This window comes from Neofelis nebulosa, chromosome 3 (genome assembly GCF_028018385.1).
Source record: "Neofelis nebulosa isolate mNeoNeb1 chromosome 3, mNeoNeb1.pri, whole genome shotgun sequence".
NCBI lineage: Eukaryota > Metazoa > Chordata > Mammalia > Carnivora > Felidae > Neofelis > Neofelis nebulosa.
The window spans coordinates 54783720-54800112 of NC_080784.1; the positions used below are offsets into that span (position 1 = coordinate 54783720).

General features: G+C 37.2%; 1 protein-coding gene across 1 annotated transcript in view; it reads right to left on the bottom strand.

The window, feature by feature from the left end:
* Positions 1-262: 262 nt before the first annotated feature.
* LOC131507974 (disintegrin and metalloproteinase domain-containing protein 29-like) overlaps positions 263-16393 on the bottom strand; it is a 57676-nt gene continuing 41545 nt past the window's right edge. The window contains exons 4-6 of the mRNA XM_058723305.1: positions 2096-2426; positions 1372-1479; positions 263-1167 (exon numbers count right to left, since the gene is read on the bottom strand). Of these exons, the coding sequence (XP_058579288.1) occupies positions 455-1167; positions 1372-1479; positions 2096-2426 (1152 nt within the window). The 3' untranslated portion in view covers positions 263-454. The remainder of the gene's footprint in view (positions 1168-1371; positions 1480-2095; positions 2427-16393) is intronic.

Sequence of the window (16393 nt, forward strand, 5' to 3'; positions counted from 1 at the left end):
CAGATAGGGAGAAGTCTGTCAAAGAAGAAATGCAATTTGCAGGTTCCCATTCCCTGTGTGACAAAGAAAGTTCCCAAAAGGAAGGATGTTTGGAAGTGAGAGACAGCAAATGAAACACACACACACACACACACACACACACACACACACACGCAGAGAGACCATCCACGTGGTGTGCTTTTGCTTAGGAACACAAAGAGATTAATTCCATGAAAAATGAACCACTAAAATTGCTTAAAATATGTAAATATATTAGGGATTATGTATTTTGCTAATTTTTTAATGGTTAATGTTTGTGATCCCCAGTGATAAAAAATCATGAGGATTTTCTGTCATTAAACTGTGACACGTGCTATACCACTTTTGTTGCCAGTGACTAAAACTTAATACATAGGAAAGTTCATTTGGAATTGGGTTTCTTTTTTGAAGTAAGTTTTTGGTCTTCTTTCTTGGGTTAAGTTGAAACACCCGGCTCTTCTTTCTTCAATGAAGTATGAGCACTGTGGCCTTGATTCTCTAATGAAGTTGGTGCAAGTGGATCATTCTGCTCTTTTTTCTTATCCTTTTCTTCATTTCTTAGGAAAAGTAAAAGTAACAAACATGATAGAATCAAAAAAGGAATTAGCCCAAGTAGCATTATGCAAAACTTCTTTTGTATCTTTGCGTTCTTCTTGGGCGGGGGGGGGGGGGGGGGGGGCGGGCCACTGCCACTACTACCTCCAAAGCCTTCTACCCCATCCTTAGGAGGGTTCCACTCATGGTCGCAATGGCAGTGATGTCTATTGTTGCAGACCCCATTCATATTGCAGGTCTTAGGTGTATAAGTTCTTGGCATACACGACATGTGTACGTACTTCCTTTGGATGCAGATATGCTCTTTACCACACTCTGTACATTCTATCATGGCACCCATATGAGGTATTGTCATCCCTGTATGGTAGTCTGTACCCCAGCAGGTGACACCATCAGGGTGGGTCCAATGTACACTAGAATGATCACTCAGAAGAGAAATTTCTGTCACATTCTCACACTGAATACTCCCACACAGGATATCTGATATGTTACACTGTACATATGTAGAACCTTTTGTACCACAGTTACTGAAAACGTCACCTGTGGGAGGCTGGGCCCCGGTGCCAGGCTGAGACCGGGTTGAGCAACGGCTCCCTGTTGATTCAGCCAACCCGGTGGTTCCCCCTTCCATTCCCCCACTTTCAAGGGCATACAAAAGCCTTGTCAAGGCCAAGAAAGTTAATTCCCTTCTCCTTCATAAGAGCCTGCAAGGCAGTTACAAAATATCCCTGTTCCGTAGACTGTTTCTGTCCCATAGTTTTACTCCCGTCGTCTGTGCTGCTGGCACAGTTCTCCTACCTGAATTAGACGCTGCACGGTCCACTTTCGCTTTCCTCCTTGTTGTCTCAGGTCCCTGTTCGGGGGCCACTTGTTGCAACCGGCGCAACAAACACCGAGACCAGGGTCCTGAGGGTAGGGGAATGTAAGAAAAAAAGAGAGAGAAGAAAAGACAGTTTGGGAACAGGAGGGTCCCCTGGGCTGATGGCCCAAGTGACGGCTTTATTGTTGCTGTACACAATCTTTTATATCAAGACTCTTATGGGTCAGGTCATTCTAAGAATAAACAGGTTTCACATAATCGCTGCCAACCAAAACATTTAGTTCTGTGTTCCTTGTGAATTTTCTACACGGGTCACAGCAAGACCTTGTTGATAAGATTGCTAGCAAAACACAGTTCCCATGTTTGTTTCTATTTGACCCGGAGTAGAAAGGGGGGTAACATTACTGCCAACACCCACAGACCACAGGCTTCAGGAATTAACTTTCTTGGCCTTGACAAGGCTTTCGTATGCCCTTGAAAGTGGGGGAATAGGAGGGGGAACCACCGGATTGGCTGAGTCAACAGGGAGCCGTTGGTTGACCCGGTCTCAGCCTGGCACCGGGGCCCGGCCTCCCACAGTCATCTTGGATGTTCATTATCTTACAGCCTCTTTGCCAAAATTTTCTCTACACTGTTCATCAGATACTGCACCTCTGCAGTAACCACCACCTGTGCATTCGGCTCCATCTTGCATCTACACACCTTCTGGACACTGATTAGTTTTCCCATCTCTCCACTTGGGAAGGTCACATTCATTTGCCCGTTCTCTACACACGTCACCTGATGGCATGATCATGTAATCTTTGCAACAAAGCCCAAGAGCCCAAGTAGCCCCAGGACTCAGAGTACAGTTTGACTGATAGCATGGATCTTTTGTACACAGATTTAAGGAGCCACAGTCACAGTCTTCTCCATCTTCAACCACACTGTTCCCACAATATGTATACTGGAAGATTGTGTCTGCATTTGGTGGCCTGTGCATTCTGTTCTGGTCATGTTGTTCCAATAGGCAGCATAACTGCAGTTGCTGAATCTAGTTGTCGTCACTGTCCTTGAAAACATTATGCACCCCTGATTCCCACATTTACAAGTTTTATCATCATGCAGCATACCCAGAGAACGGTCTATCTCAAGCGACAGTATAAATGCAAAATCATACAACTTTTCTTGTATGAAACCAATGACTCCACAATTCAAGCACATATTATATATTGTTCCCACATCGGTCAAGCCCAGATCAACACCATAAGCTTTCTTTACAAACTAAGTGCAAGATCATGAGGCAAGCAGGTCCTAAAGTCACTGTTCTTCCATTTGCAAAATACTCCTAGGAGAGCTTTAATGCTATTAATCAGAAGGAGTTTTTGTCCAGCCCATATCTCGACTCCTATGAAAATCACATCAATATCCAGTAATTTAAAAAATTGATTTACATAACTGATAGCAAGGCACATTGTCTTTGGCTCATTTGAGGTATTACTTTCCTCAGAAACATATTGATTGTGGTCTATCATGATGGTCAGTTCAGGAAACCACTTCTGGGCCTACCAATCTTTATACCCACTCTGCATCAAAGTGGAACTGTCACTCTCTAGAAACTTCCATTGTTGTGTTATTTCTTCATTTGTTAATGCACATCTCATGAGTGGGGATGTGTTTCCTCACTGTTATACATCAGATGTTCAAATGTGGTAGAAAGTCTTTTGGGCTTGATTTCATGAGCAATGTTATTTGTAACACTCCTTGAAAGCCCCAAAAACAGGTACTGAGGGCAACCAAGGATTCTGGGTCCCCTTCCACATAACTGTGATGGTAGCAGTCCTTTGAGACAAAAAGCTGATCCTCAAGGAAAGCACCCTGGTCTGTGTAGGTAAGCACTGAGAGGTTTTGAGACAGAAAAAAATTTCTTGACCTTCATGTGGAGAATGTGATGTTGGCCTCCAAAATGCAGGCTGTAGGAGAACCAGCCAGATGCTTCATGCCAGGGCCATGGTTCGAGGGAATCATCACTTTTGGAAGACCATGGTGCCCGACCAGGAACTGTCTAGAAAGTAACTGACACACGCACAGCCAAAGCATAGGAAAAGTGGTCCTCACATGCACCAGGACCTCACCCACAGACATTATGGAGCCAGCATACTTAGCCACTGATGACAGCAAAAAAGGGCAGTTCAGGAAGCATCACTGTTCTGTTTCTTCTCTCTGAGCTGGATGTGGTGCTGACTTTGAATCTGTCCTCTTGCTAAATTAAACCATTAGGGCAGCAACACTAACAGAGAAAAAATAAGATGAAAGAGACAATCATGGGGGGTTATGAGGTGGAAGAGGAAGAGAACAGTATGAGGTTGAAACGGGTTAGTTTGGCTCAAGACATGACTCAGTATACTGCATTTCATTTTCCCTTAAATAATGGTAAGGCAGAGTGAGATTGGGTGCACAAAACAATGGTGATTGGTCAGAGGCTGACACTTCCGGAACTTAGATGAAGGACACATATGGATCCATTATACTGTTTTCTAAGTATATGAATATGTATGAACACTTTCACAATAAATCTGTAAAACAAGGATCTTAACGGAAAGGTGAACATCTATCGTGTTTTGATGAAGAATTCTTGATATATGCATCTGGGCTAGGTATAAATACCAATACATAGGTCTTCCTTTCTTTTTCTCAATGAATTAGTTTGTGGCATTACTCAGGAGAGATATAAAAATTACTCACATACATTATTATTTTTTCTCGTTGTCTATAATATAAGCTTCCATTTGGCAAATTATTAATTATCCTAGCTCCTTCTTGTATTCTTCTTTTCGTCTAAACCTGTGAAGCTGCAAGGATCAAGGCATCAACTGTTTTCACAAATATTGGTAACTACTTTAAGGGTACCTTCATTCTATAATCAGTATAAAATGGTGGTATTGGAAGGGGGAGTTTATTGAGTTGGTGATGAAAGTTACTCAAATGTGTTTATCTTTGATTCTTCTTTTAAGAACAAAAATTTGAAAACCTCTAACCATGTAAAATGGAAGGAAATCAAACTAGCTGGAAGAGTAACACCTGGAGATTGGCATATACTGAAAGCAAAATAAAGTTCCTTCAGAAATCAAAAGGAAATCAATAATCCTAAATGGAGAGAGGACAACTTTGGGGCAAGTCATATTGTCTTCCAGTGGCAAGGCATCAAAGCTTGCATTTATAAGATTGCAGGTAACCAGTTCCTGAGTTAGGCAGTAAAATGTATTTATTTCATAAATAAAAAAAAAAACACATACATATTTTGTGTGAAATAAAGAAACAAAAAAATCATCTCAATAACACAAATGTATTATCACATATTTGTGAAAATGAAATCTGGTATTAGCATAATGCCTGGCTGGCAATAATGATGTGTTCCTTTCTTCTTTAAATAAAGTGTTTATAAAAACACATGATGCACAGACATGGTGCTATATATTTGGGAGACATAAGTGAGCGCATGTGTCATGAACATTTAATAGTATGGAGCTCAAATTTAGATGAAGTGGATAGGGCCATTTGTAAAATTGAATTCAATATTTTACATATAAAATTTTTATTTTTATTTATCTAGGGAAATACAGTCTTCATCAGACCATCAGACCATTAAAGTGACATTGCTTGAAATAAAAACCCCTGGTATGGTTGAAAAAAACACATGGTAGTGAAGTTGACTATAAGAGATCTAAAACAGATTAATCAAATCCATTTCCCTTTGTTGATAATATAAAAAGGAAAGATGCCGAATTTAGGACCTATAATCTCTTAGATCCTATACCCATTTCTGCTTACATTTTTTATTTTAATTTTGATTTTGTGCTCTTTGACCTTTTTTCCTCTGGAACTATTTTCCTGTCATTTATGGAATCTGCCTTTCATAAAAAGCGACAACAATCACTTCTCTATCAAACTTCTCCATGGACAGCTCCTTATTCGTGGTTAATTCTATTACACTAAACCTACCAGTGGACAGCAGAAGAGCACGCAAAGACCCACAGAGAAGATTTCCATACTTGAATACCCGTACGACATACAGACCAGACATCTGGTTGCAATTCACTTGGATTATCAAATCTACTTCCAACCACTCAGCTGGTAGCTAGCCATCGCTTTAAAACATAGTTAGTCTTTTTTGTTTTGTTTTCCTATTCATATGCCAAATCCCAAATTAGTCCTACAGAAGTTTCAAAGCTTTGGATGTCCCATGTGCTAATACCCACAAATAATTTTACTCACATTCTGGATTTTGTGAACATGTGGACAATTGATACAGCACCTGCCTTATTCTATCTTTAAAACTCATTTTCAGGGGCGCCTGGGTGGCTCAGTCGGTTAAGTGTCCGACTTCGGCTCAGGTCACGATCTCGCAGTATGTGAGTTCGAGCCCCGCGTCGGGCTCTGTGCTGACTGCTCAGAGCCTGGAGCCCGTTTCAGATTCTGTGTCTCCCTCTCTCTCTGACCCTCCCCCGTTCATGCTCTGTCTCTCTCTGTCTCAAAAATAAATAAATGTTAAAAAAAAACACACAAAAAACTCATTTTCAACAATTGATCTATGGCTAAATATTGCATCTTACTATCACCTATACATTATTATCAAACCCTAACCACCTCCTAACCCTAACCCTAACCCTTATGACCACCTTCCACTGTCTTAACCTTACACATTAACTAGTTAACTACTAGTTAATAAGTTAACCACTTATTATGATTCAAAACTTACTTCTCAAATTTCTGGGCAAAAATAACTTTTCTTTCCATTTTTTCCCATTTGTTAATTCCCTTTATTCTCTCTCTTACCCCAACAGCCTGGCTCTAGATTCCATCAATTCAACCACGGTGGGCTCAACCCAAACTAGGTTAATTCTTTTTCCCTCTTTCTACATTCCTAGAACAACCTGCCCAAACTATAGGAAAATAAATCAGACTATCTCTAGAAGAATGACTATGTGAAAGGTAAAAACTACAAACTGGATAAGATAGCCTGATATTTCAGCCCAAAGGATAAAGTCAGGAACAAATATTTATTTCAACCCCTTTATGATTCTAACAATTTGAACTTTGTTGTCCACTTTCTGATTTTCTTTTTAATTTCTTTATTAAGACACAAGACCCTCAGCTGACAACCTATTGTTTTTGTTTTTACAAGTAGTTATCATTAAATTTCAATAATGGTGTCACAAAACCAGACACTTAGATCAATGGAACAGAATGGAGAACTCAGAAATGACCTCACAAATGTATTACTACTTAATCTTTGACAAAGCAGGAAAGACTATCCAATGGAATAAAGGCAGTCTCTTCAGCAAGTGGTGCTGGGAAACCTGGACAGCAACATGCAGAAGAATGAACCTGGACCACTTTCTTACACCATACACAAAAATAAACTCAAAATGGATGAAAGACCTCAATGTAAAACAGGAAGCCATCAAAATCCTCGAGGAGAAAGCAGGCAAAAACCTCTTTGATCTTGCCCGCAGCAACTTCTTACTCAACACGTCTCCAGAGGCAAGGGAAACAAAAGCAAAAATGAACTACTGGGACCTCATCAAAAAAAAAAGCTTCTGCACAGTGAAGGAAACCATCAGCAAAAATAAAAGGAAACCAACAAATGGGAGAAGATATTTGCAAATGACATATCAGATAAAGGGTTAGTATCCAAAATCTATAAAGAACTTATCAAACTCAACACCCAAAAAACAAACCATCCAGTGAAGAAATGGGCAAAAGACATGAATAGACACTTCTCCAAAGAAGACATCCAGATGGCCAACTGACACATGAAAAAATGCTCAACATCATTCATCATCAGGGAAATACAAATCAAAACCACAATGAGATACCACCTCACACCTGTCAGAATGGCTAGCATTAACAACTCAGGCAACAACAGATGTTGGCGAGGATGCGGAGAAAGAGGACCTCTTTTGCACTGCTGGTGGGAATGAAAACTAGTGCAGCCACTCTGGAAAAAAGTATGGAGGTTCCTCAAAAAACTAAAAATAGAACTACCCTACGATCCAGCAATTGCACTACTAGGTATTTATCCAAGGGATACAGGTATGCTGTTCCGAAGGAACACATGCATCCGAATGTTTATAACAGCACTATCAACAATAGGTAAAGTATAGAAAGAGCCCAAATGTCCATCGATGAATAAATGGATAAAGAAGATGTGGTATATATATACAATGAAGTATTACTCAGCAATCAAAAGAATGAAATCTTGCCATTTGCAACCACCTGGATGGAACTAGAGGGTATTACGCTACGTGAAATTAGTCAGGGAAGGACAAACATCATATGACTTCACTCATATGATGACTTTAAGACACAGAACAGATGAAAATAAGGTAAGGGAAACAAAAATAATATAAAAACAGGGAGGGGGGACAACACATAAGAAACTCTTAAATATGGAGAACAAACAGAGAGTTACTGGAGGGGTTGTGGAAGAGGGGATGGGCTAAATGGGTAAGGAGCATTAAGGAACCTACTCCTGAAATCATTGTTGCACTATATTCTAACTAATTTGGATGTAAATTAAAAAAAAATAAAATTAAAATAGAACCATAAAAAATTTCAATAATGGTATTTTAAGTTGTAAAACTAAGAGTTTTTTATTTGTGCACATTTAATAATGACCTGATATTTTTGTCTGTCTTGCTTATTGCAGATAATTGGTGAGAAATGTTTCAGGCTCAACATTAACCTCATCATTGGAGTGACCTAAATTCTTAGAGTGCTTGGGCTCTTTTCTAGGACTAAAGGGTAGGGGTATTTCACAAGATGCCAAGAGCCCACAAGAATACATAAGATGCTTAAATTAAATCTTTGAGGACAACATGTATAAATTGTAAGTAAAATCTTAATATACTGATTTCTTCTCCATATACTTCTTGATATACATTTGGTAATTATTATGGAGTATTGACTCTGGTTGAAAATAATTATTTGTAAATAATATAGTGTTAAGGGTTAACTTAATCAATTTAAATCAACCAGAACTTTTTCCTAAGATTTCAGCTTGTAAACAGGTAATAGGAATAGGCTCTCACTTGAGTAAACTAGACCAAAATGATACAGAGTACAGGTCAGATCCTCCTCAAGATAAAAAAAAAAATTGACAAAGAATCATGTTGTATTTGTATGTATGTACATGTACACAAAAATCTAGTGCTTCTCTCCTTTATAACTAAATTCTCAAGTGACTTACCAACCGTACAATTAATTTAGGACTTCCCTGGTCTTTTCACACAGTGCTGTCATAGCACTCTGATCTCTATGAACAGATTTTTATTTGAAACCCCTTCCCTTTCGTCTTTTATTTGATTGTGTTCTGGATTTAACTGCTTAGCAACAAGACTTTCCCAGTTCTAAAGCCTGGAGGTCAGCAGGTGTCTCTCAATTGCATGGGGGCCCCCAAATGTGGGGCAATGATCAGGTGGAAGTCAGTGGTGCTAGAGGTGAAAGAATTCACCTGATGCAGAACAAAGGATATAGATTTTTATTGAATACACCACAAGGAAGTGGCGGGCAGGACAACAGAGGAGAGGCCGTCTACAATGAGGCAGTGGGAGGAAAGGGGGCTGTTTTTAAACGGGGAAGATGGGGAGGTATGGCATGTGTGGAATCTTCTCTTTTTTGGTAACTGTGCTTAGTACTAAGTAGCCCTTTGGTTAATTAGGGCCTATGGATATTTGGGGGTGGTTCACCTGATAGGCCTGTATGTATTCAGCCTAGTGGTCACCATGGGCCCTTTCCACATTCCGTCACTAAGTCTTGTTTGCCTAAAAGTGGCCTCCTCAAGGGGGGCTTGACTGGGATAGAACCCAGAGGGCACCGTGTTACCCCTTGAGAGAATGCAAGCAAACAACCTAGGGACAGACGTCATGGAAATAGTGATTTGAAGAACGACTACACCACACAGTACAGAGATTATTTGCTCATCTTGGAGAGCATCCCTGGTATGCAGTGTTCATAGCGACTCCTCTCCAGGAACAGAGGAACTGGTCCCAGTCATTTCCTTCCCCCACCCCTCAGCATAAATATGGAGCCACTGGCAGGAGGCAGTGCCATGCTGACACTGGCTGCCTAACTTGCATACACCAAGCCTAACCCTGCTGTGCTTTGATGGGACTGCCCTGATCCCTCAAGCTTTCCTCAACCCCAGTGCAGCAGACTCCTCTCTTGGAAGATCAGCACAAAAGCCTGTCCGCACCCTATCTTCCAACCAGAGGGTTCTGCAGGGCCTCAGTTTTGGTGGAATTGGTGTCAGGTATCATTTCACAAGCAGACCAGAGCATGCCTAGTTATAACTCGCCACATTCAGATCAGCGTGCAAACACTGCCCACTGCAGGCAAGGAAAGTCTCTGTAGATGATTGGTGTGAAGGAAAAAAAGCAGTCAAAATACAACAGCACAGTGCATACAGCACACACCACAGACACTCCCTGAAGAGCCAGACCCTGGGTCCTACATGACCTCTTCTTCAGAAGACCATTACCTTCAGGAGCAGGAGACATAACTGGCTTTTCTGACACAGAGAAGAAGGCAGAGACTTAGAGAAAATGCCAAGACAGAGGAAGTTATCCCAAATTAAAGAACAAGATAAGGCCGCAGCAGAAATCTAAGCAAAACAGATAGAAGTAACATACCTGATGGATAATTTAAAGCAACAACCATAAGAATACCCACTGGGATTGAGAAAAGAATAGAAGACATCAGTGAGACCCTTATAACAGGGATAAAAGAGTTAAAACATAATCAATCAGAGATGGAAATATAATAAACGAGATTTGGAAACAGGCTTGATGCAATGAAGAGCAGGCTAGAAAAAGTAGAGGAATGAATTAGTGACCTAGAAGATAAAATAATGGATGATAATAAAACTGGACAAAAGAGAGAAAGAATTATGCAACTTCAGAATAGACTTAGGGAACTCAGTGACTCCATCAAATGTGTAACATTTGTATTACAGGAGTCCCAGAAGAAAAGAGGGAAAAAAGGGGGCAGAAAATTTATCTTAGGAAATAATAGATGAAAACTGCCCTAATCTGGGGAAGGAAACAGACATCCAGATCCTGGAGGCATAGAGAACTCCCATCAAAATTAACAAAAGCAGACTAATACCAGACATATAGTAATTAAATTTGCAAAATATAGTGATAAAGAAAAAAAAATCTTAAAAGCAGCAAGACAAAAGAAGTCCTTGACTTACAAGGGAAAACCCATAAGGCTAGCTGGAGATTTGTCAATAGAAACTTGGCAAGCTAGAAGGGAATAGCATAAATTCAAAATGCTGAATGGGAAAAGTCTGTAGCCAAGAATACTCTGTCCAGCAAGGCTATTAATCAGAAGAAAAGAAGATATAAAGGGTTCCCCAGACAACAAAAACTGAAGGAGTTTGTAACCACGAAACAAGTCTTGCAAGAAATATTGAAGGGGACTCTTTGAGTGGGGAAAAAAAGGGCCCAAAGAAACAAAGACTGAAAAGCACAGAGAACATCACCAGAAACACCAGCTTTACAGATAACAAAATGGCACTAAATTCTTCTTTGAATAATCACTCTGCATGTAGACTAAATGCTCTAATCAAAAGACATAGGGTGTCAGAATGGATTAAAACAAAACAAAACAAAACCCATCTCTATGCTGCCTGCGAGAGACTCATTGTATATATACCTAAAGACATCTGCAAATTGAAAGTGAGGGGGTGAAGAAACATTTATCACACAAAGGAATGTCAAAAGGAAGTCTGAGTAGCAATACTTATATTGGACAAACTAGACTTTTTTGTTCGTGTATTGTTTTTTTCCTACTTTGGTATGAGAGTAGTACTTGCCAAAATCATGGAATGATTTTGAATGTGTTCCTTCTATTCTATTATTTGTAATATTTTGATAAAGATTACATTAGTTATTGTTTTTAATGTTTGGTAGAATTCACCAGTGAAAGATATATGGTCTTGGTTTCTCTGTGCTGGGAGATTTTTGATTCCTAACTCAACTCCCATTCTTGTCATTGATCTAAGAAGTTGTCCTACTTCTTGGGTTCAAGATTCATTATTTGATCATGGTAACTTGTGTGTTTTTAGGAATTACTTGTTTTTCCCCCCTAAGTTATCTAACTTGATAGTATATAATTTTTAATAGTAATCTATTATCACACTATGTATTTCTGTAGTTACTCATTGTATTCTCTTTCCTTCCTAATTTTGGTTTTTGAGACTTCTCTCTTTTTTTCTCTTGGTTAATGTAGTTAAAGAACTGCCAAATTTGTTTATTGATTGATTGATTGGAATCTTTGTTATTTCTTTCTCTTACTAAATTTCAGCTAAGTTTCTTCTTTTTTCTAGTTCCTTGTGGTGTAATGTTGTTTATTTCAACATTTTTTCTTTACAAACATTTATAGCATAAATTTCATTCTAACATCTGCTTCACTCTGTCACATAGGTTTTGGAATATTGTGTTTTCTTTTTCTTTTGCTTTGATACATATTTTGATTTGCCATTTGATTTCTTAGCTGGCCCATTGCTTGTGCAGTAGTGTGTTGCTTAGTATTTACATATCAAATATTTAATATTTACATTGTAGATTTTCCAGCTTTGTTTTACTGTTGATCTTTAGTTTCGTACCACTGTGGCTTGATAATAGAGTTGATATGATTTCAGTCTTCTTAAATTTGTAATATTTGTTATGTCTCTTTTTATGTGATTTAACCAGGGGATTCTTCTGCGTATACTTGAATACACTGCGTATACGTGTATTCTATTTTTCTTGGATGGAATGTTTTACAGGTTAAAGGGATTAAGAGTACACTTATCATGATGAGCACTGAACAATTATGTGTCAAACTGTTGAATCACTATATTCTACAACTAATATAATACTGTATGTTAACTATACTGGAATTAAAATTAAAAACTTAATAAAAATCTTCCAAACTCATTCTACAAGGCCAGGATTACTCTAATACCAGAGCCAGGTAAGGATACTACAATAAAAGAAAGCCATAGACTAATATCTCTGATGCATATAGATGCAAAATTTTTCAACAAAATGTTAATAAACCAATGCAAGAACACATTAAAAGGATAATATGGTTTGATCAAATGGGTTATCCCAGGGATGCAAGGATGGTTCAATATACACAAATAAATAAATGTAATATACCACATTAATAGAATGAAAGATAAAAATCAAATAATATACAAAAAAGGCATTTGGCAAAATACTACGACTTTTTATGATAAAATTCCTTAACTGATTGGTTATAGAAAAAACATACCTTCACATAAGGTGAAGGTATTATACAGCAACCCTGTAGGTATTATATCTACAGGTGTTATACAGCAACCCTGTGGCTAACATTTTTCTCAATGAGAAAAAATTGAAAACTTTTCTGCCAAGATCAGGAATAAGGTAAGAATACCCACTCTCAGGGTGCCTGGGTGGCTCAGTCAGTTAAGCATAAACTTTTGATCTCAGCTCAGGTTTTGATCTCAGAGTTCAAGCACCACACTGGCCTCTGTGCTGGGCATGAAACCTACTTAAAACAAAACAAAACAAACAAACAAACACCAAGAAGGCCCACTCTCACTGCCTTTTTTCAATATGTTACTACAAATTCTAACTAGAGAAATTAGGCAAGACAAAAAATAAATAAATAAAAGGCATTCAAATCATAAAGAAAAAAGTAAAATTGTCATTATTTGCAGATGATATGATATTATATATAGAAAATCTCAAAGACTCAACCAAATAATTGTTGATCTAATCAATGAATTTAGTGAAGTTGCAGAATATAAATCAACTTATAGAATCTAGTTGTATTTCTACACACTGTATAGTAACAGTAAAATATTTGTAAAATATCTATAAAAGAAATAAATAAAACTATCTCATCTACCCCAATATCAAAAACAATAAAATACCTAGGAATAACCTTAACCGAGGAAGTAAAAGATCTGTACAATAAAAACTACAAGACTGTTGAGAAAAATCAAAGAGCATACAAGCAAATGAAACTGTGTGTACGTGTCAAAAGAATTAATTTTGTTAAAATGTTCATACTATTTAAAGCCATCTAGAGATTAAATGTAATCCCTATAAAAACGCCAGTGACATTTTCCAGAGAAATAAAAAAAATCCTAAAATTTATATGGAACCACAAAAGACCTAAAATAGCCAAAACAATGTTGAAAAAGAACAAAGGCAGAGGCATCACACTCCTTGATTTCAAACTATGTTACAAAGCTATAGTAAAACAGTATAGTACTGTCATAAATATAACACATAGACCAAAGGAACTGAGTAGAGAGCACAGAATTAAAACCCCAGGTACAAAATGAAAAAATTTTTGAAAACAAAACCAAGAACAAGCAATTGGAAAAAGGTAGTCTCTTTAACAAATGGTGCCAGGAAAACTGAATGAACATACAGAAAAATAAAAGTGGACTTATCTTACACTTAGAAAAGTTAACTCGAAGTAAAGAGTTAAACACAGACCTGATACCATAAAACTCCAGAAGAAAATAGGGAAGAATTTCCTTACAATTAGTCCTAGCAATGAATTTTTGGATATGATACCAAAAACACAAACAACAAAACCAAAAATCAACAAGTGGGATTATATCAGACTTAACAGCATCTACACAGGCAAAGGTGAAAAGGCAACCTGCAAAATAGGAAAAAATTTTCAAGCCATATTTCAAATAAGGTGTTAATATCCGAAATATATAAGAATGCATACAATCTAAAAAGCAAAACAACAACAACAAAAAACCCAATCTGATTAAAAAGTTGAGCAGAGAAACTAAAGAAGCATTTTTCCAAAGAAAGCATCAAAAGTACATAAACACATGCTCAACATCACTTATTAAGGGCATGCAAGTCAAAATCACAATGAGATATCACCTCACACTCTTTAGAATGGTTATTATCAAGAAGGTAAGAGATAAAGTGTTGGTGAGAATATGGAAAAAATAAAACCCTGTACAATGTTGGTAAAATGTAAATTAGTTCAGTCACTATGGGAGACAATATAGAGTTTCCCAAGAAAATTAAAAATATATCTACCATATCATTAGTAATTCCATACCTGGGTATACACCCAGAGGAAATGAAAACAGGATATTGAAGAGATTGAAGAGATATGTGCATGCCCAAGTTTATTGCAGCATTATTCACAATAGCCAAGATATGGAAACAACCTAAGTTTCTGTCAACAGGTGAATATCTATCTATCTATCTATCTATCTATCTATCTATCTAATCCTCTATCATCTATCTATCTATGTATAATCTATCCAACTCCATATCTGTATCTATATAATATTATTTAGCCATAAGAAAAAAGGAAATTCTTTCATTTGTGGCTACATGGATGGAGCTTGAGGACATGATGGTAAGTGAGATAAGTCAGACAAAAACAAATACCGTATGATACCATTTATATGTGAAATCTTAAAAAGCCAAATATAAAAGCAGATAGTTAACATGTTGGTTACCAGGGCCAGTGGGCTAAAGGAATAGGGGAGATGTATTTTAAGGATACACACTTGTAACTAGTAGTAAATAAGAATGAGAGATCTAAAGGACAGTAAAGTGAATACAGACAACCATATTGTATTACAATCATTAGAAACTATATCTTAATTATTTCAACCACAAAACCCAAATGATAATTATATGAGGTCATAACAGTTGCTATAATATAATCATATTATATAAATATATCAAATCAACATGTACACAGTAAATTTCCACAATGTTATCTATCAAATATATTTTAATTTAAAAATGAAGGAAGAGGAATCCAGGTTCACGAAAGGGGATTAGATCTTCGAAGTTACCCAGCAATAAATGTAAAGACTATGATGATGACTGATGACTCTCTGAGGAAATTGAAACCTCTGCCTTAACCGACTAAGCCAACCCAACCAAACTCATTTTTTCTAACTCTACTGATAGATATTGTTTTGGGAGTACCTAAGATAAAATTTATATTTGCAGGATCTATTATTATTATTATTATTATTATTATTATTATTATTATTAAAGTTTGATGAGCTAACTGATAAACACATTATTTTGGAGACAAAAATAATGAGTAATTATTTATGTAGTTAAAGTAAAAAAGTTTTAAGATAGTAAAATGAATTAGCGTATAATATTAAATTGACCATTTTCAATTTAATCTACTTGTGTCTGTAATTTTTATTTACTTTATTTTTTTAGTGTTTAAAACTTACATCCAAATTAGCATATAGTGCAACAATGATTTCAAGAGTAGATTCTTAGTGCCCCTTACCATTTAGCCCATCCCCCCTCCCACAACCCCTCCTGTAAACCTCAGTTTGTTCTCTATATTTATAAGTCTCTTCTGTTTTCTCCCCCCTCCCTGTTTTTATATTATTTTTGTTTCCCTCCCCTTATGTAAATCTGTTTTGTCTCTTAAAGTCCTCATATGAGTGAAGTCATAGGATTTTTGTCTTTCTCTGACTAATCTTGCTTAACATAATACCTTGTAGTTCCATCCACGTAGTTGCAAATGGCAAGATTTCATTCTTTTTGATTGCCAGGTAATACTCCATTGTATATATAGATATAGATATAGATATAGATATAGATATAGATATAGATATAGATATAGATATAGATATAGATATACACACCATACCTTCTTTATCCATTCATCCATCAATGGACATTTGGGCTCTTTCCATACTTTGGCTATTGTTGACATTGCTGCTATAAACATGGGGGTGCATGTATCCCTTCAAAACAGCATACCCATATCCCTTGGATAAATGACTAGTAGTGCAATTTCTGGGTCGTAGGGTAGTGCTATTTGCAATTTTTTGAGGAACCTCCATACTGTTTTCCAGAGTGGCTACACCAGCTTGCATTCCCACCAACAATGCAAAGGAGATCCTCTTTCACTGCATCCTTGCCAACATCTGTTGTTGCCCGAGATGTTAAT